Source organism: Akebia trifoliata, chromosome 13 (assembly GCF_017979445.1).
Source record: "Akebia trifoliata isolate Shusen 1 chromosome 13, ASM1797944v1, whole genome shotgun sequence".
In the NCBI taxonomy this organism is placed as follows: domain Eukaryota; kingdom Viridiplantae; phylum Streptophyta; class Magnoliopsida; order Ranunculales; family Lardizabalaceae; genus Akebia; species Akebia trifoliata.
The window spans coordinates 1,105,427-1,131,812 of NC_141387.1; the positions used below are offsets into that span (position 1 = coordinate 1,105,427).

The 26,386-nt window shown below is 34.8% G+C and overlaps 4 protein-coding genes across 6 annotated transcripts; 3 read left to right on the forward strand and 1 right to left on the reverse strand.

Moving 5' to 3' along the window:
* Window positions 1–832: 832 nt before the first annotated feature.
* Window positions 833–5,376, reverse strand: LOC147387141 (ER membrane protein complex subunit-like protein (Protein of unknown function DUF106, transmembrane)). The gene is made up of 8 exons (XM_086421219.1): window positions 5,116–5,376; window positions 4,938–5,031; window positions 3,905–4,024; window positions 3,751–3,799; window positions 3,296–3,395; window positions 3,145–3,206; window positions 2,884–2,942; window positions 833–1,215 (listed from the first exon to the last, which is right to left on the reverse strand). The coding sequence occupies exons 1-8, from the start codon at window positions 5,265–5,267 to the stop codon at window positions 1,111–1,113; spliced, it is 741 nt and encodes a 246-aa protein (XP_086277345.1). The 5' UTR covers window positions 5,268–5,376; the 3' UTR covers window positions 833–1,110.
* Window positions 5,377–7,331: 1,955 nt separating this feature from the next.
* Window positions 7,332–9,719, forward strand: LOC147387142 (uncharacterized). The gene is made up of 5 exons (XM_086421373.1): window positions 7,332–7,840; window positions 8,313–8,424; window positions 8,521–8,602; window positions 9,328–9,379; window positions 9,469–9,719. Exons 1-5 carry the CDS (start codon window positions 7,361–7,363, stop codon window positions 9,613–9,615), a joined length of 873 nt encoding a protein of 290 aa, XP_086277499.1. The 5' UTR covers window positions 7,332–7,360; the 3' UTR covers window positions 9,616–9,719.
* A 5,490-nt stretch (window positions 9,720–15,209) lies between these two features.
* LOC147387143 (fasciclin-like arabinogalactan protein 7) lies at window positions 15,210–16,931 on the forward strand. 2 transcript variants are annotated; one of them, XM_086421903.1, is made up of 2 exons: window positions 15,210–15,363; window positions 15,879–16,931. In XM_086421903.1, the coding sequence occupies exon 2, from the start codon at window positions 15,901–15,903 to the stop codon at window positions 16,654–16,656; it is 756 nt and encodes a 251-aa protein (XP_086278029.1). In that variant the 5' UTR covers window positions 15,210–15,363; window positions 15,879–15,900; the 3' UTR covers window positions 16,657–16,931. The 2 variants fall into 2 exon arrangements, with proteins under 2 accessions (XP_086278029.1, XP_086278030.1); XM_086421904.1 differs by having other exon boundaries at window positions 15,250–15,403.
* A 2,774-nt stretch (window positions 16,932–19,705) lies between these two features.
* On the forward strand, window positions 19,706–25,494 carry LOC147387144 (fimbrin-5-like). Of its 2 annotated transcripts, XM_086421430.1 has the most exons (15): window positions 19,706–19,935; window positions 20,251–20,389; window positions 20,616–20,786; window positions 20,874–21,112; window positions 21,208–21,379; window positions 21,482–21,520; window positions 21,695–21,763; window positions 21,882–21,998; window positions 22,207–22,418; window positions 22,755–22,910; window positions 22,988–23,187; window positions 24,122–24,279; window positions 24,362–24,458; window positions 24,679–24,770; window positions 24,976–25,494. In XM_086421430.1, exons 2-15 carry the CDS (start codon window positions 20,303–20,305, stop codon window positions 25,207–25,209), a joined length of 2,043 nt encoding a protein of 680 aa, XP_086277556.1. In that variant the 5' UTR covers window positions 19,706–19,935; window positions 20,251–20,302; the 3' UTR covers window positions 25,210–25,494. The 2 variants fall into 2 exon arrangements, with proteins under 2 accessions (XP_086277556.1, XP_086277558.1); XM_086421432.1 differs by lacking the exon at window positions 19,706–19,935 and having other exon boundaries at window positions 19,954–20,389.
* The last annotated feature ends 892 nt before the right edge of the window (window positions 25,495–26,386 follow it).

Below are 26,386 nucleotides of genomic sequence, written 5' to 3' on the forward strand. Positions count from 1 at the left end.
TGTTAAAAGAAAAAATTCCTCATCTTAAACGGATCTTGATTCATTTAGAGAGTTACTATTGCCACACCAACTGCGTGCTATTCTTTGGTGTTAGATTAGTAAAAGTTGGTGTGGCAATAGCAGCTCTGTTCATTTATATGCTCAAAAGCAATGATTGTAACAAAAAGTTTTGTCATTGTCGTGATTAAGATGCAAAAAATGGTTGTAATAGAACAAAAAAATCTAAAAGATTATAGAAGTAAAATTCATCAGAAACCTGAAAAATAAAAAAATCAATTATTCAAAACAAATTAAACATTTATTACTAAAATGTAATAATATTGATAAAAACCCAATTTGTATGTAGTTGATTGAAAATTATAAGATTGATATAGTGGCACCACTGCTCAAGAAGGAAACAACCATGTGAAGAAACAAAAAACTATGTTTCATTGGAGTCTGCATTCCTGCCTGATTTCTAAGGTGGGCAATCTAAGCTGAGGATGGGTTAAGGGTGCAGTTCAACCATGGTTTTAAATCTCATCGGAGACCAAGATGACTCATACAATAGGTCTCAGTATCGTCCACGGATAGACAAGTCAAACGTATCAGATGAGATTAAAATCACAATTCATTTTTCTCATTGTTAAATGAGATGACTCGAACGTATCGAAAAACTCATCCGAGACAATTCGGTCTCGTTTATGGACGAGACGAGACGTCAAAACAAGTTTTAAAACCATGAGTTCAACTCACTACTCTGATAAACTTACTGGTCTGGTCTATAGGTGTTCCCATTCATTGAAACAGAATTACAAAGCAATCCACAACACTTCAAGGTAGAGACACTTGATTAAACACACATAAAAAGATGAAGATGTCTTTAAAATTATGTCCCAATCCCTGCAAAACTTAAAAATAAAATGTATTAAGCCCAGTAGTGAAATTTGTCAATGATCACGAAGAGCCCAAGCATTATACATTAATGCTGAGAATTTAGCCTAGTAGTTCACATGAAGATTCGTAGAAAATACGTTGTCAGTAATGGTAGAACAAAAAGTGAAAAAATTGAGACTCCCAGTGGTCATTTTTCCTGTTGAGCTAGCAATTTTGTGTTTCCTCAACCGTTTTTCAGTTGACAAGTTTCCTCAAGACTTCTTCAGCACGCTTTTCGAATTTGGGTAGAGCCCATTCATGCTGAACTATGTCAAGACTGTCTTTTTCTGCGCTCAAGCTCTAGTAAAACAATGAAACAAATCACAGGATCACATTTATTTTACCAACAAAATTAAGGTTTGAAAAAAAAAAAAAAACTGCAATATTTCAGGTGTCTATCCATAACCACTCACCAAATAAATAACATGCCATAGTCTATATTCAGACTTCCACCACACCCCTCCCCAAAAAAAATTAAACAAAGAGAAAGAAAAGGAGCAACAAATGGACCTTATATTAACATGGTCGTCCTCAGTGGGTTCTTTTTATTTGAATTTTTATTTATTTATTGCCAAACATGTTTTTTTGGAGATAGATACTATTTCACCAATCAAGTAACAGGTATCTATCATATTCATACCTAACAATTTTCCACAAGGTGACAATGTATAAATTGTAAAAATCTTTCCATTTTACAATTTGATCCGATCCATTCGTTTGTAGAGCTATTTACTCGATTGCAGACATTTGCACTGCCCTATCCCAAGCTTGGATGGATGAGGTTGTCAGGTTAGAAGGCTGTAAAAGTTTTGCCAAATTTTTTTGTGTATCCCGATCTTTTGTCCCAAGCTTGTGCTATGGGGTTGAGAGGAAAAATTTTGACAATTTTCTTAACAAAGACTTGGATCCAAAAAGAATTGAATTGAGATTCATGGTACTGACCAGTTGGGAAAAGGCTTATGATGGCGACGAATGACTTTTCCTATCAGCCTAAGTGGAAAAATGATTTGCAAGTGAGCTTCCATTACTCTCTTATACATCAAACTCTTAAAACCAGAGGTTTATGTAGAAAAATATATTATATATAGGTAAAAATATGCAGCTGAATCACAACCATACACATGATTACCTTGAGATTCCCATTGTGCGAGAGGATCAGAATCTCATGCTAGGTAACTCAGTGAGACTAGGGAATAATGGGGCTTCAGGATGAGAAATGGTCCAGAACGAGGCATTTCTAACCCACCTGAGTTTCACAAGACAAGACATGGAATTCCCGAGTATCACTTCTTAGGCTCGGTAATAAAAAAAGGGTTAGGTGTAAATGATGCATAAAATTGAGAGATTGGATAATCATGGATCCTAGAGATCATGAGATTAACCTAGGAAGGAACTAAAGGAAGGAAATTGTTAAATTAGGGTGCAAAGAAGATAACTCTATAAAGAGGCAAAAGGAGCCTAGGTTCATGACTTTTGATTTGATTCTCTATCTTAAATAATTACTTACTTAAGCATCGAAAACTCTTTAGCAAGTACCACACTGTGTCGTTCAAGGAGGAAGAAACTGCATCAGCAAAGGAGTTCATATCCATTGATGATCTCAAGGTGTTTATGATTGAGGATATCTCTGTGCAGAGAACCGTACTTATGTGAAGTGCTATTGATACCATATCAGAGATTATAGAGAGAATTCTTTTCTGGTTTATACAGTATTTCCCAAGAACTACAGGTTTGTGGAAGATTAAAAGGGCAGACCAGGATGGGCAGTTGTTCAATCAAGCACTTGCCTTTAACTTGCTATAGGACATGTGAAGTACATAATCTATGATATCTGTTACTAGAACGCTAAGTACAAAGTGAAATAGATTTATCAATTCATCTGCTTTGATATCTAGCACTGATAGAATAGGAACTTCTTAGATCAAATATACAAGGACAATTAGAAAAAAAGCCACCAAACAGACATACCTTTGAAGGATCAAAGCCAAATCCACTCATTTGCATCATCCGCTGTGTGTCATCAGTGGCTGCATCAGCAAATGCATATGAGACTCCATAACATCCAAAGATAGTGATTAAAAAAATAACAATCAAGAGATGCTATATAACAGAATTGAAAAAGCCTAGTTCACACATTTATGCTCATGTCTTATAGTTTGTGAAAAAAAAAATCCAGATTTACGTGACATAAAGTATCACATTTTAAGCTTTTACACATCTGGTACTTACCATTTTCTTCACCCAAAATGAGACTGAATAGACCCCTTAATCCAAACAGATTGAGGAAATACCTGATAAAATTAATGGAGAATCATCAGAAAGGCTTTGTATACACAAATTAAAGTCGAACTCTTTTCTTGTACATAAAAAGGAAAAATACCATGAGCGGCTGCTAACATAGCTAACATCAACTGTGCTCAAGTCAATTCCATTTTGTAACATAGATCTAAACCTCTGAGTCAGTGGAAAGGGTATCTTGGCTGAAATGAAAAGTGACACAATCAGACTCTTATTGTAAGGAGGATTAAATAGGAAAAATGTAAGATCGATACATAGAAAGATGTGTTAATAAGCAAATTTCCTAAGTGGAGAAAAAGAGGGAAGGAAAAAAAAATAGGACCAAAAATGCTTTAGTGAAGAACAAGAAACTTGGAAACTATGCTGATATTAAACTTTAAAGATGTTCTCATCCTAATGGGTCTGATAAAAAAATAACAACAGATGAAAACAAAGAGGTTGCATCTCAAGAAAACTCGAGACACATATCTTCAAATGGAAGACCATACATATACATCCCATGACCCTTAAATTTAACATTGAGGTATAGAAACTAACCAGCAACAAATCCAGAGAAGAAAAAGTTGACCCATGCAAAAGTAAGAGTCTGAAACAATAAAGCACAAAGATGTACTAGATTGTAAATAATCCCATTTCAAAAAAACAAAAAATTATGCCATATTATAGTAATAGATTACATAAATTGTAATACCTGGGGTATGATCATGGAAAGGTTTTTCTTCATCATATCCATAGCCATGTTTGGATCAGAGAACATCTGTGCCTGCGGATTTTGAGCCTGCCCCTTGGGAACATGCAACAACCCATTCTCCTGCCATGACAACGTAAATAATTTTTCTAAGGATGATGTATACATCACCATTATTATCATCATCAAAGCCTTATTCCCAAAATTTAGAATACCGTTTATAAAATTCCTTTGTGTTCCTATGGTATTGATAAGTCTACATAAACTTTGTGCTTTGGCGAAGATTTTTCCTGTAACATACATGAGTGAAACTTTTGGATCCTGTTCCCTATACCATATAATGTTCACCCATGCATCAACAAGTCCAATGAAAGGTATACCATCACTTAGACGAGTCATAGCCCATGAAATCATATCAATTCGATGATGTTAATATCTGTCTTGATCTAAAACTTAAGACAGTTGAAACATATGCATGTGGTCAACTCATTGTTCGTCATTCCTTTTACGAGGCACAAATATGCTCGGGCAAATTCATACCCAAATTACCCATCTTCATAAATATTTAAGCCTTGACACGAGTAAGGTTCTCCTAAATTTAAATTATGAAATTGTTGGCATAAGAAAACCTAGTCGGACGATGTATCTACATTACTATATAATGATTGAAGTTCCTTATCTGGTAATAATCTGAGAAGAGATGTACTTCTTCGATGCAACCAAGTTCTCCATAACACAATTACAGTAAGGCCTGGAATGAAAATTTCTACTGTGTGGGAATTTTAAACTATTTTTCAAAACAGCAGAAATTCCCTTTTAAGAAAAAAAAAGTTCTAGTTTTAATATTTGATTAACAAAATACTAAAAGATTAGATTAAACAAATAAACTTAAGCATAACAAACAGCAAACAGAATACAAATTAATCTCAAAAATCAAATCCTTAAATATTTGAAATTCCTCTACAGTTCTGATTCATGAAACCTGAGTAGTTTTCATCCAAAAAATCGAAAAAAAAAAAGGTTTAAATAATCGAACCTCATTATTGAAATAGGCCTTTCGAGCACGAAAGGACTTCAGTGGAATTAAATTCGCTCCAGCTCGTAAATTTCTAGCCCTAATGACAACCTGTCTGAAACAATCAAAGCAAAACCCAGAATCAAAATCAGAAATTTAAGACAATAGAGTCAGTGTTTGGTCTTGATAGAATACGAACCCCTCTTTAACGATCTTCGCATCGGGTAATTGAGAAGATCGCATGAGTTTTGATACAAAGTAACGAAGGATTCCAATCAAAACCATGACGACTGAGAGAGGGATCAGAACCCAATCTCTAATCGCTGTATCTAAGACCAGATCTTCCGCCATTAAAGCTCCTCTCTAACTAGAAACAAAACCCTTCTGTGCGATTTTTGTTTTTCTTTTCTACTCGAATATCTGGACGAGGCGTCAAGCCGAAGGAGATGTCAAGGAATTAGGAGAAAATCAGAAGAGGAATTTAGTGAGATTCTAGTGCCACACTAACTTTTGCTAAAAGCACCCAATATATGTGCTAACTCATACGAATTGGATTGCTTTTAGTAAAAGTTGGTGTGGCAATAGAATATCTTTAACTTTGTGGTGCTTAAGCTGTGCCACACGGCGCACGTTAGAATTAAGAGGGTGATGGCAGCCCATCAGGTCGTCAACCAGTTAGATCCGGTCTAGTTTTACCTGCGGTTCGAGCTTCAAGCTTCAAATCTATGTTACTAGATGTGTAACTTAGTCCAATTCAAATAAAGAACCGAATCAAACCGATAACTTTGGATTGGTTTGGAATAAGTTGCAGTTCGATTTTGGAGTTTAGAAAATGGAGAATGGGTCATTTTGATTCGATTTTCATTTCAAGAGTCAGTACAAAACAAAATCAATCCAGACCCTTAATGACTTATCACTTTTTCAGAGATGGATATAGATTAATGAACTTTTTATTATTAAAATCATGATGCTTGCAAGGAGGTTCATAGCATATTGGAAACCATGGAATGGAATTGAACTTAGTTCCATTTGGTTCTATGGGCAATTTGATTAGGTTCTAGTTATTATTTAGTGGAACTGACTTATATTTGTTCGATTTGGACCCAAATTGAACCAAGTTGCACCTTTATGTTACTTAGGTGGTTTTGTTAGCTTGGTTCAAATTCTGGTTCATGGTTTGTGATTTGCCACTCTAAAATGAATGGGATTTTTAAGATGAATCAGATTCGTGAGATAATTTCTTCGTTGAGGCTACTTAGGTTAGTTTCAGAAAATATGACCTAGGTCAAGGAGGCATATCATAGTTTCAAAACACGGTTATATCTTTAATATTGACCAAAAATGTATTGATTCATGGTTTGGCATAATAGACTCGAATATGATAACATAAGGGTCAAAATTTCATTTAAATAAAATCACATTAATGTTTGAAAATTCATAGCTATTGGAAAGGACATAATAAACAAATCACTCCAATAAGATAATAGTTGTCAACTTAGAAATATCATTGTAAGCAAACAATGACCAATGATATTAAAATTAAATATGGTTTATAAACAAAATTCAAAATTTTATACATGTAGAGTGAAACATGAGACCCAAAAAAGAATCGAATTGACAATGGAAAAAAAAAAACAGATCAAATCCAATGGTTGCCATTGTTTAATTAGATTGAGATTTTCAAACATGGTTTTAAAACTCGTCCGAGATCAAAACGTATCGCCCGAGTTAATTTAGTATCAAGATTGAGCAATACCAACTCACAAACCTATTTGAGACTTCCACGTATCGTGAGATAAGAGAGACGTCATGAATGAGATTTTCAAAATTTCGTCTGAGTTAAACAAGACAAACAAGTTAAACGTTCTCAACCCTATATTCTTTCATCCAAATCGATTTTTTTCATCTTCTCAACCAAGTGAATAAAAAAAAAAAAAGGTTTTGGGAGAAAACTTCATCTTCTTCATCCGATTCAAAATGAAATCGGATAAAAAAGATGAAACATATGTAACAATGAAAATAAAACTTACGTAACAATGTAAATATTTAATTTATTTATTTTGATAGGTATATTATGATTTCTTTTAATTTTTATGTTTTTTTTTTTTCATTTTTTATAGGAATTATTTCAGATTTTTTAAATGGTTAAAAACCATTGTCTCAATGCTGAACGAGACGAGATTTATTATCCGAGTTAACTCGGTATCGGGACTGAATGAGACGAGACATGAAACCAAGTTTAAAAACCATGTTTTCAAGTCATTGAAAGTGAATCCCAATCTTTTTCTTTTTTCTTTTTTTCTTTTTCTTTTTTTTTTTTTTTTTTTAATTTCAACCACGTGCAAATGGTAGAACAACTTTAAAGATCCTTAACTTGTCCATGTTTACTTTGTATCTTTCTTATATGATTTTATCTTCCACCCTTAATATGAAGTCTATGTTGTATGGTAGAGATTTCTCTCTTGTTTGGAATCCAATCTCTTTTTTCATTCGCTCAACCTAACCTCACAATGGGATTTGCCTCCTCCCTCACCCATAAGTTTTGCCCAAAACTTGTTCCAAATTCATCATCAAAAACACTATTTACCCCTCTAATCATCTATAGATCAAGATATTCACATCTTCCTTCTCTAACTCTAAATCCTATTAAATTGGCACAAACAGCCCACGTGTCCTTTGAATTTCATTCAACTCTCCCAAGCAAGATAAGCATCTATACCAAGAACAATGACTTCTTGTTGGTCCCATCTTGCACTAAAAGCTCAGGAGAAGGGGAGGAAGATCATAAGGCTCTCGAAACAGTCCTCAAGCTTTATACTGCAATTAAGGATCGAAATCTTAGAGAATTGTCCAATGTGATCGGAGACGAATGCAGATGTGTTTGTAATTTCAAGTCTTGTTTCCATCCATTTCATGGCAAGAAGGTACGTTTGATTTACTTATAAAGATTGAATAGTACTATATATACCGATCAAATTTAAAGCTTAATCGTAACTCTCCCTCCATTTGACATAAATATAAATTTTTGGGCCACAAGGCTTGATTCAATTACCATTTACTACGTGAAAACTGGAAAATTCGACATAAAAATTTGACGGGCCAAGGCCTACGAATTTTAGAAATTGAATTACGGTCTAGATCGTCGAAATTCTTGATGTTCCCAGATTTGACGACTTAAAGCTCTCGAATTTCTCTCATCCTTCATTAATTTGACAGTTTGGACCATCGGAAAAAAAAAATTGACAATGAAAAATTCAACGCCAATTCGACCTCTTAGTCTGTTAAATTTTATGAAATTTGACGGCCCAAGGCAGTCAAATTTGAGCTTTTTTCACATTGTGATCAGAGATTATCTTGTTTCAATTATGAATGCTAAGAGTGGTGGTTTTGTTGTAGCAAGTACTGGAATTGTTCTCTTTTCTAATGAGATGTATGGGAAAGCACATAGAATTTGTAGTGCAACCCACAGTGCATGATGGAATGAATGTTGGTGTTTCATGGAGACTAGGTTTGGGCCCACACTTTATTCAAAACTCAATTGAATGTTAGTTGTGAGATGTGTAACCTTTCTCTTTTTCTTTTCTTTTTCCTCTTTTGCTTGCAGTATGGGACAAGACACTTGTGCCTCTAGGGAAGGGTTTCAGCTTCTACACTTGCCATACTTACCAAGGGAAGGTAGTAATAAGGTGAGAGATGTTTCAAAAATTTAAAGTTTGGTGAAGTCTAGTGTGTATCTTATACAAAAACACGTGTTAGAGCAAAACCACAGATTGAAGTATAAAATCAATAAGAACACGTAAAACAATCACATAAGACACGAGATATATGTGGTTAAGTCAGAATTGACTTACATCCATGGGCGAAAGCGACAATTTCACTATATTAACCAATCGAAGAACAAAGTTACAATCTTCCTATGCCTCTTGTTTCTCTCTAATAATGATGCTAGGGTTTTTGTTCTTGTGCGACACGAAAAACAATATATATATATATATAAAAGACATAGTCTGAAGTCACCAATCAAGAATAGAAGACATAACTCAACAACATGTGTATAGGTTCCCGACCTTTATATATATATATATTGGGGGGATTCTATGTTTAATATATTTGTATATTTTTTGGGGAGATTTTGTTATAATTGCCACAAAGCACTCGAGAAGCAATACACCATAATTGCAAAACTTTGCAATTTACAATATTTTACAGCATACCAAACAGGACCAATATTAATGCTGTGTCTTAGTATCTAAGAATTTGGTCTGGATTATTGCTATGTAACAAAGAAGTTTCCTAATTAATTTGCTTAACCCCTCAAGTGATCGGATGAATGTGAACATGTTGGCTATAAAATTAAAAATAGAATCTCTTTTTTAAAGCCAATGTCTAATAATTACTTTAACAAAATCAGGAACATGGAGATGTTTATAGAACCACTTCTGCATATTGAACCCCTTAAACTGGTACTCTCTCTCTCTCTCTCTCTCTCTCTCTCTCAATAAGTTCTTACAACTAACGGGTTAATGTTTTTTTTTTCCCTTTTTTTTTTCAGAAAATGATGAGATCTGTGATGCATGTCTTAGATAAAATTGGGTACCATAATATAATCAAGGGGAAAGAAAAGAGGGCCACTTATTTTTTGCTTATTCTGGCCATCATCATTGCCTTGTTGTTCTTGTTAAATTTCGGTTTCTTTTGAGTCTCATGTGGTCTATTTTAGCTATCTATATGTTAAAATAAAGGTAACAAAGAATAAAGGGAGAATGAAAAAAAAAAAAAAACAAAAAAGAGTACTCAAGATGTTAAAATTATGGCGTTATACCTATTTTTAAAATATTTAGCATATAGTATGTAAGCCCATTTTAATATTGAATTATTGTTTTTTCATAAAATAAAATAAAAAGAATATCATACTCGCATTTTTTTTATGAATTTTATTTTTAACCCTTCTTTGAATTCCGTACTATGATCATTTATTTGAAATTCATAAAAATGGTTACACTATATGCTAAATATTTTAAAATATGTATCGCACAGAGTTTTAGCATCGGCCATTTTGTAAGACACACGAATAAAATCCTATATAATGCACTTAAAAATAAGAATGATCACCATAAAATACGACTAATGTTGAAGTGACCTCAACACTGTACCTCACATCACACATCTTGTCATGAAAGTGTGTAGGAATCATAGATGCTTATTGACTCATCCATCTATAAAAAGCATCTATGGCTCCTACACACTCATGTCAAGATGTGCGATGTGAGGTATAATCTTGAGGTCACTCCAACACGACTCATAAAAAATATGATGGTCAATGGATTCATACTAGATATGCAACTTGTAAATTGCAGACATACGCTTGCAAGAGATCCACTTGACTACCACACGACAAGGATGCAAAACAACACATAAATATAATTGAATGGTGGTCCTTCTAGTCAAGATTTAAACTCTCATCATCTCGCACTATCGTATTGGTCAAGAGAAAAATCAAGATTGTCTAAACAAGATAACGCCGTAACATTTTATATTCTTTCTATCTCAAATGAGATCGATACACACTACGCGAAAACTGGAAAATTCGACAGAAAAAATTAACGGGCCAAGAACCATGAATTTTAGAAACTAAATTTTGACGGTCTAGAACAGTCAAAATTCTAGATATTTCCAGATTTGACGGCTTAAAGCTGTCGAATTTCTCTCATCCTTCATTAATTTAACAATTTCAGCTCATCAAAAAAAAGTTTGACAATGACAAATTCGACGCCAATTCAACCCCTTTATCCATCGAATTTTATGAAATTTGACTGTTCCGAATCGTCAAATTTGGGCATTTTTTCACATTGTGACATATATATTTAGATGGGAAAAAAAAATTCAACCATACCCCCATCATGTACAAGTTCAATCTCTTCAAATGACTTCTAACCATATTAGGTCAGAGAGATTTAGTTGTGTTTTAATTTAAGTTATAGCCAAAACACGATGTAAATCTTTATAATGTACAAGAGAGCCGAAGAAATTTCCAAATGTAATCGACAATTTTTTTTCATGCAACCAATTAATACCATCTGAAATTAGAATTTAAGGTAGTGAAAGGACACCATACGTATACACAGATGTTATGCGGCACCACAATCGTGCCAATCAAGCACCATGGAGGTGTTAAGAAAAAAAGGTACAATCGAAATAAACAAAAACAAGATGCAATCACACAAAGGAACACATATTACATAGTTCCCTCAAGATTGAGGTACATCCACGGATCACATCAATTCTACTACGAAGAGAAAACTCGCAACTACAAATTACAATCTTTCACCAAAAATGAGAAATAAATACCCTAGAAAACTTAACTATGATTTTACATAATATTAATGAAATTATGACAATTTTAGACTGATGTGAACGTGTGGCTTGATTTACAATACCTCCTTGTTAACCAGTACTATTAGGCTCCACAAACCATAACAGAAGGTGCCAATGGGGCACCACAGTATGTTGTTAGATGACTTGTTAGTCTCATAGCTCTCAAGGCTGTCACTATTATATAGGATTCATTACTCATAAAGAGTTGATTTGAGTCCATTGTGTAGGATGGACTCAACAACTCCCTATGCATGATCAAAAGGTTCCACCAGTTTCATGTGTCCGTGCGTGCGTGCGTGCACGCTTGGACCCAAATCAACACTTTTGAATCAAGATGTTCTTTTCCAGCTCAGTGTGCATGTGCTTGTGACTCCCCTCAAGTGGAATGACCATAATATGGTTGAACAATCAACTTGTTGCGTAAAAACCCAAACCTTTTGGACTGGGGACCTTTACAATGATACCAGTTTTGTATCCATCAATGGGTGTAATTAGTAAACAAAATTTGTTGTTCATGATTTTTTTTTAACTTACTCCCTAACATAGGTGAGCATCAACTTCAATATATGACGTATTCTAATGTCAAAAATTGTGTTAGCTATTAAATAAGTAGCCCCAAGATTATCACAGATAGTGTTCGACATTTGATAGACGTAATGCCAAGATCTCTAAACAATAAATTTTTGGATTTTAAAACTAAGTACAAAAGTAGATGATTCTTTTTTTAAGTTTTCGGTCACATTCAAACACGAAACCAACTTAATTAAAAAATCTGCTCAACCTTGATTGGATCATAAATTTGATTTTGTTTTCCTTATAATCACTATAGAAATATAATCTCATCCAACCACAGAGATCAGTTACGAAGACATGTTTATTCACCAATACAAACATAATTTTGATTTCCCTGCCTAAGGTGAAAAAATGGGTAAATTCTCAAATAATTACAAAAAAATTTGATATTTTCGAAATCTTGTTAATACTGACAAAGTCATCATGTAATGTTAATAATTTGATAACATTTTGCTAAAATTACGTGATAGTTGTGTAAATATTAACAAAATTTTGGAATAAATACGAAAACTTAAGTAATTATTTGAAAATTTACCCAAAAGAAAAAAAATAGAATAATTAAGAATTAAAATAAGGGAAATAGATGAACCGGGCTTCAGGACAATATTGTCATAGAGATTCATCTGATGAACACAACTCACACGTTTAAAGGTGTAGGCCCAGAGATTGATGGAGAAGGAGCAACAGCTAAGGCTGGTTGGAGCGAATTATTTGGTAGGGTCATAGTAGGTTTGTAAATGTCATTTCGCCATTTTATCGCGATATGAATTTTTAGATCCTTAACTATCCCAATATTTTGGTTGTGGGAGAATGATATTGTGATTCCAGGACAATGGAATACTCTAATAATTAAACAAATCCAAGGGGAACACTCTTTTGGTCTGCTAAATTTATGCCTTTATGTCCACTCTTTGTAGACCCAATCAATCACCTTGATGAGTGATTTATAATCTTTTGATTTCAGAATTTTTGCATCATTGGAGAGACCCATGTCTTATAAAACATTTGATTTCAAGTTTGCAAAAAAAAAAAAAAAATTTCATATTGAAGTAGTTGGACCCTAGGGGTTGAGCATTAATTCCTTAGGGGCCACTCTCGAGGGCACACCCTCACTTACTTGGTGCGTGTGATTTACAGGACAAGACCATGGCCTATGGACTAGGCAAAACTTAGATATTGGCCTGGTCTACTATCTACAAAGATACCGGTTTTCAAGTGTGTAGATTCACTTTTCAAATAAACACCAATCCCCTATTTAACTAAGATCAAAACTAATGCCAAGAACATCTTTTAGAGGTGAATCAACCTTGAGCAATATAATTATGAATGGATATTTGAGATACTCATATGTTTTCAAATTTATCGTACACCAAAAAATGAACAATAAAATGACCTAATAAACACCTTGTGGCCAAGCACCTTTTGATTTTCCTTTTCAAAATCTATCATCTTCTACCTCTTAAGCTAAATTACTCGTCGTCAATCTCTATTCGAAAATCCTTTGATTTTTCTTCTCTCAATCATTCATCTACAATCTCTATGGTAAATTTGTTTTCTTTCATCTTCAATCACGAGATTCTTTAATGCTTGAATGTCAAGAATAAATAGGCTTTTAGGAAAGCAAAAGTGATGGATTATATATATATAACAGGAGTGTCTAGACTTACGTCCAACTAGGAGAATAAGATGAGCCAGGGCCGGAACCCAGGCACATGGGATCCTCCCCCAAGCATGTGCAACTCACAGACATCACACACACCAGGTAAATGAGGGAATGCTCTCGCAGGTGGTCCCGAGGAAATATTGCTCATACTGGGTATCAAACACACAACCTACGGATTCTCACTGCTTATTAGATTCGAAATTGCCATTTAGATTTTTAAGGTAGAAAAATTAGGATTTTCTTACAAGTAAGTTGAAGACAAATTTAAATAAATTAAAAATAATCTATTGTAGAGGTTCAAGAGTTTGAAGATTACAAAAATTTTGGGAGCACGATAAAGGATTGTTGGCTGGAGGTAGAGGACGAGAGCATTTAGATTATTTTCAAATCATCTTTCATTGCTGGTCAAGATCAAGGGATGTATTTCATTAGTTTGAAAACATTGGGGTATCTCAAATATTCAATAAAAAATGGAGGGTATGTGGAAATCACCCACCCAAAAAAGCCCTTGATTTCCTAATAGAACTCGTGCAATTTCTCATGAGATGAGAAATCGATGAGAGGTTATATTCTTATAATGGTAGGGTAGAGTGTAAGGTTGGCCATGAAAATAAAAATAAAGAAGTAATTAGTTGGAAGTTGATTTAGAAAGCTTACCCTAAAGCTACATAGGCTTTTTTGAAGTATTCCCAATGAAGTTATTGGTGATTTAGACATACCCTCCACGTTTTGGTATATATTTGAGATAACCACCTATTTTCAAATTGATGTCATACCCTTTGACCTTAGTCTTTTCTAAAAGATAAATAGAAAATGAACAAAATGCCCTCCTCTTCAACCTCTAGCAAAAAAAAAAAAAAAACTCATTTTTCTTCTCAAAACCCAAAAAAAATTCATATTTTTTTCATACCATCAGCGTTAATATTTTATCACTTTTAAAATTTTAAAGCTCAAGAATAAGATAGAACATTTTATAAGACACGTGCAGTCCCCCCCACTAGATACTTTCTATGATAAATCCTAAGGGTGGTCCCTAAGGGGTGACTCAAGTATGGTTTTTAAACTCATCCGAGACCGAGACATATTATCCGAGTTAACTCAGTATCGGAGCTGAATGAGACCAACTCACAAAGTCATTTTTTGACCGAGATTTATGATTCACATTCATTTTTTTTATTTGACTCACGAGATGTCTTAAATGTATCAGAAAACTCATCCGAGATGACTCGGTATTAGGCTTGGACAAGACGAGATGAAATACCGAGTTTAAAAATCATGGACTCAAGACCCCCACGTCTTAAGTTATGATCTTGATCATCTCGCCAATCCTTTCAGGTAAAGTCAATTGATTTTTGGATAGAAAAATAAAGGGTTTCATATAAGAGGTTGAAGATGAGATCAAAGATGATGGCTTGAAGCTGAAGTTGAATGGGATAAAAATTATTTAACTTGAATTTGAAGAGCTCGGAAATATAAGACTTTTGCGGAGAAAACTAAAGGGTTTTTGGATAGAGGTTGCAAATGAGGGTATTTTAGTCATTTTCTTTTGTCTTTCAGAGCACACTGAGTCCAAGGGTCATGTAACCATTTTGAAAACAGTGTGGGTATCTCAAATACTCACCAAAATTTGGAGGGGTGTGTAAATCCCTGGAGTTGTTTCACCAGGAAAACACCACTCACCCTTAGAAGCTACTTGTCATCTCTCTCTCTCACCAGCTGCCACCACCACCTTATATTCATACCATCTTTTCTTCAAACCAATCTTTATATAATCTCAACCTTCCCATTTCAATTGCATTTTTGTTCACTACTTCTCTCTGAATTCCTGTTGGTCAGGTTATTGTTCTTCAAACTCTTCTCTCATTTCTTGCCTAAGGTTTCATAATCTCTCCTTATTAGATCCACTTTAATCTTTTTAATGCCTTTTTTCTCATTTATGTGAATGGGTTTTTCTCAATTGATGTTCTATTTTGAGGAGTTGATCATGGTCTATGAAGACTCATTAACTAGGATTTTGATCTAGTTTTGACAATGGGTTTTTGATCTAGGAGAGATTTGAGGAGTTGGGTATCTTTTAAAAACTCCAAAATATAGAAAAATTGAACCTCATTTGCATTTGGATCCCTTTGTGTTTGCATATTTAAGGATTTTTTTTCTTTTATCTAGTTTTGATAATGGGGTCTTGATAATGGAGAGATTTGAGAGTTGGCATAGTTTAAGATCTCCAAAAAATATATAATTTGAATCACATTTACATCTTTTCTTTTTTGTTCAAGTAGTGATCTCTACCTACATATGTTTAATCTAATTTCAATGTAGATTGCAATATAATTATGTTTTGGTTCTTGCAGGAATTTGGGGAGTGAAAATAAAATGGAAGTTACCATGATTTGCATGATTAGTACTTTAGTGATCTTGTTGAGTTCTTCATCTATCAATGCTCAAATTGTTGGATCTCCATTACTATCACCAACACCAGCACCCGCGCCTGCACCTGATTTCGTCAACCTCGCCAATTTACTCACAGTTGCTGGTCCATTTCACACATTCCTCAACTATCTTGAATCAACCAAAGTCATCCAAACTTTCCAAAACCAAGCAAACAACACTGATGAAGGCATAACCATCTTTGTACCAAAAGATCAAGCCTTCTCATCTCTTAAAAAGCCTTCCCTCTCTAATCTCACTCAAGAACAATTAAAATCACTACTACTCTTCCATGCCTTGCCACATTACTACACTCTATCAGACTTCACCAATCTTAGCCAATCGAGCCCAGTTAGTACATTTGCTGGTGGAAAATATGAATTGAATTTCACCGATGTGTCGGGTACCGTTCACATGGGTTCGGGATGGACGAACACCAAGGTCAGTAGTAGCGTACATTCCACAGATCCCGTTGCGTTGTATCAGATCGATAAGGTCCTTCTTCCCGAAGCCATATTCGGTACTCCACCGCCTCCGTCCCCAGCCCCGGCACCATCTCCTGACATTGCGCCGACAGCGGACTCTCCCAATAGCCTAAGTGGAGATGGGTCACCTAACAAATCTTCACTTCCTTCATCTTCTTACAGGATTATCAATTGGGGTATCATAAATTACTTGGTTTTGGTTTTATTCTTCTTATAGGAGAGAGAATTCTTCAATATATGGAGTGTTGCTTAATTTAGACTAGAGAGGGTGTTCATCATCTTTCTCTCAATTTCTTTGATTTCATTTCCATTTTATTTAAGAACATACATGTTATTGAAATTAAAGTTTGAGGATGTGAGTTCTTCTGTTACAATAATTACCCATGTTAATATCACTTTGAAGCTATTTTTTTCCCTTCCTCTTGTTGATAAATGGGGGGATTTGTATTAATGGGTCCGTGTTTGTTTTATAGAAGCTTTATGTTTCTTTTTCTTTTGAGAATTATGATCTATGTATATCTCAATTTCCAATTGGATCAGCTCCCATGTCCCCAATTCACCAATTCGGGTTCTTATAATTTATTTTGCCAACACTAAGGGCGTGTTTGATTGGATGGCAAACTCTAAGGAAAATAGTTTGCCTTGGAAAATTAAATTTTAACGGTGTTTGATTGCAAAACAATTAAAATAATTAATCTTGTTCCCTTGCCATGTATTTTTTTTTTTTTGAAAATATTAAAAGGAAAATAAAAAGATTTCAGCTTCTTAGTTCTAGTATCAATTAATTATATTTCCTAGAGGTTCAAATTTGGGTAACGACATGTGTAGTGCTAGTCTGTCTCAAAAAATGGATTTGCACTTATGGAGAATTCTAGTAAAAAAAAAAAGAAGAAGTAATAGTGTCACAATGCAATGGAAGACAAGGAAGCGGATACTTGGTAGCACACAGTTCTTGCAGCAACCTGTAGCACACTTTAAATGGTTGGAAGAGCACCACATCAATGATAAAATTAGATCTCACACTTAAAATTTGGGAAAGTTCAGTAGCCGTTCATTTTTAAAGACATGGATCTGTATCAAAAAACTTGTTTTTTGAATTTTTTTTTTTTTTTTTAATCAGATCTATGTCATGATCACAAGAGGTTGAGATTTTTTTTTCTTTTTAAATACCTCTCCTTCAACCGTTTAAAGTATGTTACAGAGGATCAGCTTTTGAAAGACGAGGATTGACATGTATTGATATTTTTTGGGGAAAAATATAAAAATAATCATGCATGATGTTAAAACCACTAGCCCAACCATGTATCCAAAATATTTATCAAGAACATCATATACCCATTTTGATATTTATTTATTTTTAATCAAAATCGATACCTAACATAGGGTTACAATTTCTATTTTACTTTTGGGTCAAATTCCCATAACTCATGAAAGAAAAAAACACATTATCTTAATCATGTGAATACAAAATCAAATGATCAAGATTTATCATAGGAATAAATATCTTGATATATGTTATGGGATACCTATGTATTTTCAACTAATTATCTTGATCATGTAAATACAAAATCAAATGGTCAAGATTTATCCTATGATATATGTTATGGGGATACCTATGTATTTTCAACTAATTATATGTCCTATTTACCCCCCTTCCCTCACCTTCTTTTTTATTTTTGGAATTTGACCAGACCTTTTCTTATAGACTAATTGGAAATAACCTAAATATAATTTTCTTCAATTTTCAATCAAAAACCTCTAAATTTGTCCCCAAAACCATTCATCTTTCAAGCTCTTCAACTGTAACATCAACTATAGTTTGCCCCCATTACAAAAAAGTTTTGGCTTCACTCTAGATTGAGATATGTATAAATCCTAATAGTTGCATTTTGTGCTTCGTAGTAGTCAGATCATGTGCTCTTTCATATGTCATTCTTCATGAGTCACCATAGCCCAACCCTTTACTTTTTAACCCTCCCTCTTGCGAATCTCATTGACACCACTCTTGAAGTGTGTCTCTCCACCATGGTTCAAGGGATCAATCCACCTTGGATTAGGTCCTACAAAATCTAAATTGGATTTAGTACAGTCCTCTTTGCTCAAATTGTCTTGCCCTATGTCGGATTTAACTAGACTTATATAGGTATCTTGTATAATACCTACAATCAATTTGGACGTGACTCATGCTTTAGGATCAAATACAATTGATTTGAGATTTGAATGAATCAACTAGGAATTGAATTGGAACAATTCAGCTCCAAAAAGATCCCAGGGGTCATTCTTCGACTGTCAAATTTTTAACATCCTCCTCCAATTAACTCTTCATTGATACTCAAACCTATGTATATGATTTAAAGTTTTGTATCGTCCCAAGATGTTTATCCAAAATATTTAATTTGATTTCGAGCAAGATCAAAATAAAAATATTGACCACAAAATACTGAATGTTCTGATTTATATTGAAAATTTTCGAACAAGATAATCTCATATTACTCGTCTCGAGGTGAAATTTTAAATCTTAACATTATCAAGGAACACATCATGATTCTACTTGTGCTATTTGATGAAGAACCCACTATCACTCATATATGGTTAAAGAGTCGTGATAAACGTACGCGTTGGCACATACGCAGTTTGAACGTGATTTTTTCTTCAGGATACACAATGAAAAAGATCTACAATTTGTGCCCTTGACACATCATCCACGTACATATCGTGTATGTGTTAGCGCTTGGTAATTGGTGGAGTCTCATCAATGGTGATCATTTTAATCATGACTGATGATAAAATGAGGCACTGACACATAAGCAGCTGACGTGACAAGGGCATAAAACCGTAAATCTTTTCATTATGTATTTCGAAGAAAAGATCGATGATTTTATGTCTTTGCCATGTCAGCCGCGTACAAATCACGTATGTGTCAGCACATCATTTTATCATTAATCATGATTAAAATGATCGCTAATGATCAGACTCCACAAATTACCAGGAACATAAGACACACATTGCATCATACCCCTTGTTGTACACCTTGGTCCCACCATTGTGATTGACTCATATGAAAGCAACCATTCCATTTCTAAAGTAATGTGTTACTTCAGATGAGGATCAATCAAAAACCATCTTTGGTGGGACCCAAAACCTTCAAAACTTTAACACGTGTCATAATATCAACGTTTAGAATCTCAAAAATAGCTCAACTGTCGAGTGTCAACCACACTCTTCTCCTAAATACTACGAGAAGCCTTTCGAATACAGCAATCTCTTTGGCTGGTCCATCGGTCTTCGCGGGTCTGAAAGCAAAACGGTTTTTTTTTTCTCTCGTTGCCTCCCATGGAAGCAAATTTTGATTCTTCTCTCTCTCTCTCTGTCTCTCTCTCTGTCTACATTTGTCTCCTTTCGAATTACAATACTTGAATATCTGAAAAACAATCAAACCTGCAACAATTAAGGAAGAAAGTTCATTAATGCCAACATGAAACTTTGATTTCAACAGGTCTGTCTGTGATTCTGGGTTCTCTTTAATTATCCATTTCACGTAATGGGTTTCAATTCTATTCTGTTTCTGTGTATGTTTTTTTTTTTCTTTGTTTTTCTTTGGGGTTACTTGAATCCGTTTGTCGAGAATTTAGAACAAGTAAGAGACTCATACACGTTAAATCACCCATATGCATGTTTCCTTAATTGGGTTCCTCTTTACCTGCAAAAATATGGATCTGAATTCTGGTTTTGATTCTGTTGTTGGTTATTGAATTTTGTGTTTGGAGGTTCTTAATTTTGTTTGTTTGCTGAACTTATGAGGAATCTTTAGTGGGCAATTAGTATTCTTTGCCACATTCCCGATTCATTAAACATCGACCAAGATGTCCAGCTTCATGGGTGTTCTTGTTTCTGATCCATGGCTTCAGAGCCAATTCACTCAGGTCGAGCTTCGTAGCCTCAAATCCAAAGTAAGTATTTTACACCCCTTACAGCTCATTTAATCCTTTTGTATGAATTTGGTGCCGTTCTGTTAAATTTTGTTATCCATTGATCTTCACAATCGTTGGGTATTTTTTGCATTTTTGAGATGCATTTGTTTTGAATTATGTAGCGGTTTTAGATGAATTTGATCATCCATAATGTTATTTGGTTTGTATATGTGATTCTTGGATGATTTGTGGATTTCTCTTTTAGTTTCTTTCACTCAAGAGTCAATCCGGTAAAGTCACCGTAGGAGATTTGCCTCCCATAATGGTGAAATTAAAGGCTTTGAATGAGCAGTTCAACGAAGAGGAGATAACAAGGATATTGAGTGAGTCAAGTCCCAACATGAGTGATGAGATTGACTTTGAAGCCTTCCTTCGGGTGAGTCTACCCAACTTAGAGATTGTATGGGTTCCCATTTTTATTGATAGAGAGAAAATGAATCGATGAACCATATTGAATGGGCAGGCATATTTAAATTTGCAAGCTCGGGCAACAGCCAAAAGGGGTGGTTCGAAGACATCCTCGACATTTCTTAAGGCCACCACAACCACCCTTCTTCACACCATTGACGAGTCAGAGAAATCTTCTTATGTTGCCCACATCAACAGCTACCTTGGAGAAGACCCCTTCTTGAAGAAATATCTTCCTTTAGATCCATTCACGAATGCTCTTTTTGACCTTGTGAAAGATGGCGTTCTTCTTTGGTAAACAAACCAGCTCCACGTGACATTTTTTTATACTCAATTGTCAATGTAGGTAATATTTTGTGATTGTTGATGCCTTCCATGTCTTTATGTAGTAAGCTAATCAATGTTGCTGTGCCTGGGACAATCGATGAACGAGCCATTAACACCAAACGGGTACTCAACCCATGGGAGAGGAACGAGAATCATACACTTTGCCTCAACTCTGCAAAGGCTATTGGGTGCACCGTGGTTAACATAGGAACACAGGACTTGATTGAAGCAAGGGTGAGTCAAAGTTAGCTTAGCTACCCATTTGAGCTTTTTTGTTAGTATTTTAAAAGGAAGTACTCGTTGTTGCTGAAATGTCTTAAATTTTTTTTTATGTAGCATCATCTAGTACTTGGATTGATATCTCAAATTATAAAGGTGAGAGCTTGGAGTTCTTTCTTGTTATTTTGCATCTAAGCTTCTTTTGGACACGGAAACCAAAAAGAGACACAACGAAGATTCAGGTTGTATAAACTGAAACTTCACACCTAAACTAATTTTTATCTACTATTGTTGCATTTATATACTTGCCTGCCCTGGTGACAATATCAGATTCAATTGTTAGCGGACCTCAACCTAAAGAAGACACCTCAATTGGTGGAATTGTTGGATGACAGTAAGGTTGATTGGTTACAGCTTCTTATGAATTTTTAAGATTTTGGAAATGTTTAGCTTTTGTTATCATGTTAGGGAAGAAAAGGACTTACCATTTGTTCAATGTTTATGTCAACTTTTGCAGGATGTGGAGGAGCTAATGAGCTTAGCTCCAGAAAAGATCTTGCTACGATGGATGAATTTCCATCTTAATAAAGCAGGCTACAAGAAAACCATTACGAATTTTTCTTCCGACGTGAAGGTGAGAGAAATATCCAACATTCTATGACAATGGACCAAGGCACTTTCCATGTTAGTTAATATCGAAGGAAAACTTTTTGTGGGCATGGATTAGTAATAAAATTATTATCCAATCATGTTTAATATAACATATTTAGTTCAACATGCTTCTTGAATATATTCGCATATAGCATCATCTTTGTGTAATAACATAAGCTATGTAATTGCAGGATGGAGAGGCTTATGCTTACTTGCTTAATGTTCTTGCACCAGAACACTGTAGTCCAACCACGTTGAATACCAAGGATCCTACTGAAAGAGCAAAATTGATACTTGAGCATTCTGAGAGAATGAATTGCAAAAGATACCTAACTCCCGAGGACATTGTTGAGGGATCACCAAATCTGAATCTCGCATTCGTTGCACATATATTCCATCACAGGTGTGAATGCACATATCTTTAAATGCCCTCCCGCTTTTACAAATCATGTTTTTGTTCCCTTTTTCCTGATTGATATTTTTAATGAAATTAAATCATATAAGTTGTTGTTATATCCTTATTACTTGCTATACACACACACCATCCTTAACCACGTCAGTGCTGAGTCAAGATGTGGAACTTGAGAATTATTTTTGAAACCCAAGTCTAGTAAAGATCCTCTAAATTACTGCATAATAGAAAATCCATTATTCAGTCATATGGAGCATTTCATGAAGAAATTCTTGTTCTAGAAAATATTGTGATTGTTTATATTGATGGAGTTTGCTTGCTTTGCAGGAATGGCCTGTCGATGGACAACAGAAAAGTCTCTTATGCAGAGATGATGCCAGATGATGTACAGGTGTCAAGAGAGGAGAGATGCTTTCGATTGTGGATCAATAGTCTTGGAATTGTTACATATGTAAATAACGTGTTCGAAGATGTCAGAAATGGGTGAGCTTTAAGTTCCAAGCATTAACAGTATCAAACTTCCATCTATCTTACTTGATGTTTATCTGTCATGCTTGCAGATGGGTTCTGTTAGAAGTGCTTGATAAGGTATCTCCAGGTTCAGTTAACTGGAAGCAGGCAACAAAACCTCCCATTAAGATGCCATTTAGAAAAGTAGAAAATTGCAACCAAGTTGTGAGAATTGGGAAGCAATTGAAATTCTCCTTAGTCAATGTAGCTGGAAATGATGTTGTACAAGGAAATAAGAAGCTCATACTTGGTAAGTATGCACATCTCGACTTAGTATGAGGATCCTAAAATGTTCCTAATTAGTTCATGTCTGTCTTATCCATATAAACATCTTATTTAACCCATCATTTGTCATCCATACATGAACAAGTTTCATATTTTAGTTCACAGAAAGCTGTATGATATAGTACATACTAGAGTTTGCTTGTGCCTATGGCACGGGCATCCTTTTTGTGGTCAAAGGGGTAGAAGAGGAAAGATTGTAAAGTTAGAGGGGTATTATTGAAAAGGGGGTTAAAAGAGGAAAGATAGTAAAATTGGGCCGATATTATTGAAAAGGTGGGGGGAGGGGGAGGGGGAGGAGAGGAAGGACAATAAAGTTAAAGTGGGTGAAGAGGAAAGGCTATAGAGTGGGGTAGTGTGGACCTTACTCCAGTGGGACGTTTATACCCCCACAATTGTAGTTGGAGTGGGACTCACACTTGTGTTTTATTATATAGATTACCCTTTTATGATCTATTGCTTGGTAGAGATTGTATGTAACAAAAATAGTACAATATTATGGTATGTAATATTTGCACTCATTTATCAGATCCATTAGGCTTGCATTGCTGGTCACAAACACTTGTAGAAGGGTTAGGGCTCGGCTAGGTTGACAACTAGCATTAAATGATTCCATAGAAAACTTTGACTCATATTAGGATGTTCTCCAAAACCACATGAAGGTGCATTCTTGAAAGGATGTGCTGCAAGAATGCTCAATTGCGGTGAATTGTAGGCAAAGATTCAGCAAAATAGGATTAGTTTGGCAATTTGTTATTTAGGAACATTTAAGGATAAGGAGTGAAAGTTGGTTGATACATTGAAAATGGGTAGAATTGACATAGCATGTCTACAAGAGATAAAGGTGCATGAAGAAAGATCTTTGGTCAAAATTTCACTGAAATTTTTAGTTCTGTTTTCAGCTTTTTTATGGCAGCTGATGAGGTTCAATATGCTTCAACTCTTGAAAAACTTGAGATTCCATTCCCAAGGAAAGGAGATGACTGATGCCAATATCCTAAGTTGGGCAAACAATAAAGTGAATAGCACCGGCAGGACTTCTCAAATGGAAAGCTTCAAGGTAAATAAACCAAACTTTCATTAATTATCAAAAAAATATAAACACGGTTAAGGTTTTGATTTTACTGCAAAATCTTTTTTAGGATAAAAAACTATCGAATGGGATTTTCTTCCTTGAGCTTCTTAGTGCTGTGGAGCCAAGGGTTGTTAACTGGAACCTTGTTACGAAAGGTGAAAGCGGTAGGTTTCCTTCTGATCGGGTAGAATTTAACTCCATCACGAGTTTCAATACTGTGGTTGCTGTCCTTATCTTGGGATTTGGTTTTCAAAACTGAAATCTTATATTTCATTTAGACAAGTAAATGAGGAATGCATGAACATTCACTATTATAGGCTTTTCGTTATATATGGTGAGGTGGAGTTGCCCATCTTATTGTTGTTTCTATTATGGTCACGACAGATGAGGAAAAGAAGTTAAATGCTACATATATAATCAGTGTTGCACGAAAGCTTGGATGCTCTATTTTTTTGTTGCCCGAGGACATCATGGAGGTAAGAATATAGTTAAGGGACTCTCATATTAGTTTGTTTATTTATCTCTCAGACGATGCGGAAAAATGCTAGAAACAATTTTGTCTAATAGAACAACATGACTATCAAATCTTCTCCCCATCTTTTCCAACTTTTTTCGACTATTATGATGACTTCTTATCTTAAGGTCTAGGCTTGAAACTTACTTTCTATAATAATTTGGCAGGTAAACCAAAAGATGATCCTCACTCTAACAGCTAGCATCATGTATTGGAGCCTGCAACAACCGGCACAAGAGGTAGAGTCATCCCCCGCAACACCCGACACATCGCCACCACCAACTTTAAATAGAGATGCAAGTCTCTCGGGCGAGGTCTCAAGTTTGACCATTGACAATGTTGCTTTAGACATCACACCCTCCTCATTGACCGGAAATGAGAATACACCAATCCAAGAATGACCGAAGAATCCCAAGCAGGATCATTTTATTTTATTTTATTTTCTCTTTTCAGGTCTGGAAAAGAAATGAAAATACGCTCGCAGACAAGCCCATCCATGGATGACACTTGCTATAGTCTTGTAAAATCTAGCCTTCTTTCACTTGAAAAAATATATGTAGGTTCGATTTTTATTTTTTTGGGAATTTTGTAATTAGAGGTTGCTATTCTTCTGATGTATTCTTTTGGACAAATAATACATATTGAATGACACCAAGGACAACATCAATTCCAAGCAATGGCCTTCTTGCTTTGTTTTGTCAACACCTACCAAAAATTGACATTTTTGGTGATTTTTATGTGAGGACATCTCTCTAATCATGAATTTCAATATAAGGAAAATTCAATTAGAAGTGTGAGTACTGTAAATTACATATAAAATTGAACATGCATACATTATTAAAAATCTTATCTTGAGGCAATGTTTCGGTTGGGAGAAAAATAGAGACGATTTCCATCAAAACATTTCCGAGACAATCTAAAACATTCAATATCTAGGGTTTAATATTTCGTCACACCAATAAAATAGGACATTATGAGAGGACCCGCACAATCCACACTCCAACCGATTGATTAATGGTGTGATTTGATGGTGATTTTCAAAAAATAATTCATTAAGAACTGATGAATAATTTGTCTGGATCGATGGTTCAACCTATAGACCGTCAGTCCAGTCCTAGTAGACCGTCATCTTATAAAATCTGTTTTAGACATTCCTCTACATATTTTGCATAATTTCAAAGTTACCCCTGCATCTTCAAAATGATCACATAAGTCTCTTGACCTTGGTCTAAATTGAAGACTAGCTGAATATAACCTAACTGCCTAAGCTGTGGCATCTCAAGGCTCTTGAGCCTATTGGATAAATTATTTTGATTAATGCTGAAGTGACCTCAAGATTGTACCTCATATCACACATATTGACGTGAAAGTGTGTAGGAACCGTAGACACTTTTAATTGAGATAAGAGTCAAAAAGCATTTATGGTTCCTACACACTTTCACGTCAGAATGTGCGATATGAGGTACAATCTTGAAGTCACTCCAGCACGACTCAATTAATTTTTGGCATTTTTTTGCCTCATCTTCAACCTCTTTTAGAAAACCTTTGATTTTGTACCCAAAAATCCTATGTTATTAC

Bases quoted from the DNA above. Each gene is read 5' to 3' on its own strand.
- LOC147387141 (XM_086421219.1), bottom strand. From the start codon at position 5,267: ATGGCGGAAGATCTGGTCTTAGATACAGCGATTAGAGATTGGGTTCTG. The intron at 5,032-5,115 runs GTTCGTATTCTA...TGATTGTTTCAG, and splicing joins GCGAAGATCGTTAAAGAGGG to ACAGGTTGTCATTAGGGCTA. The intron at 3,800-3,904 runs GTATTACAATTT...TTATTGTTTCAG, and splicing joins TTTCCATGATCATACCCCAG to ACTCTTACTTTTGCATGGGT.
- LOC147387142 (XM_086421373.1), top strand. From the start codon at position 7,361: ATGGTAGAGATTTCTCTCTTGTTTGGAATCCAATCTCTTTTTTCATTC. The intron at 7,841-8,312 runs GTACGTTTGATT...GTTTTGTTGTAG, and splicing joins ATCCATTTCATGGCAAGAAG to CAAGTACTGGAATTGTTCTC. The intron at 9,380-9,468 runs GTACTCTCTCTC...TTTTTTTTTCAG, and splicing joins ATATTGAACCCCTTAAACTG to AAAATGATGAGATCTGTGAT.
- LOC147387143 (XM_086421903.1), top strand. From the start codon at position 15,901: ATGGAAGTTACCATGATTTGCATGATTAGTACTTTAGTGATCTTGTTG.
- LOC147387144 (XM_086421430.1), top strand. From the start codon at position 20,303: ATGTCCAGCTTCATGGGTGTTCTTGTTTCTGATCCATGGCTTCAGAGC. The intron at 21,380-21,481 runs GTGAGTCAAAGT...TTTTTTATGTAG, and splicing joins AGGACTTGATTGAAGCAAGG to CATCATCTAGTACTTGGATT. The intron at 21,521-21,694 runs GTGAGAGCTTGG...TGACAATATCAG, and splicing joins TGATATCTCAAATTATAAAG to ATTCAATTGTTAGCGGACCT.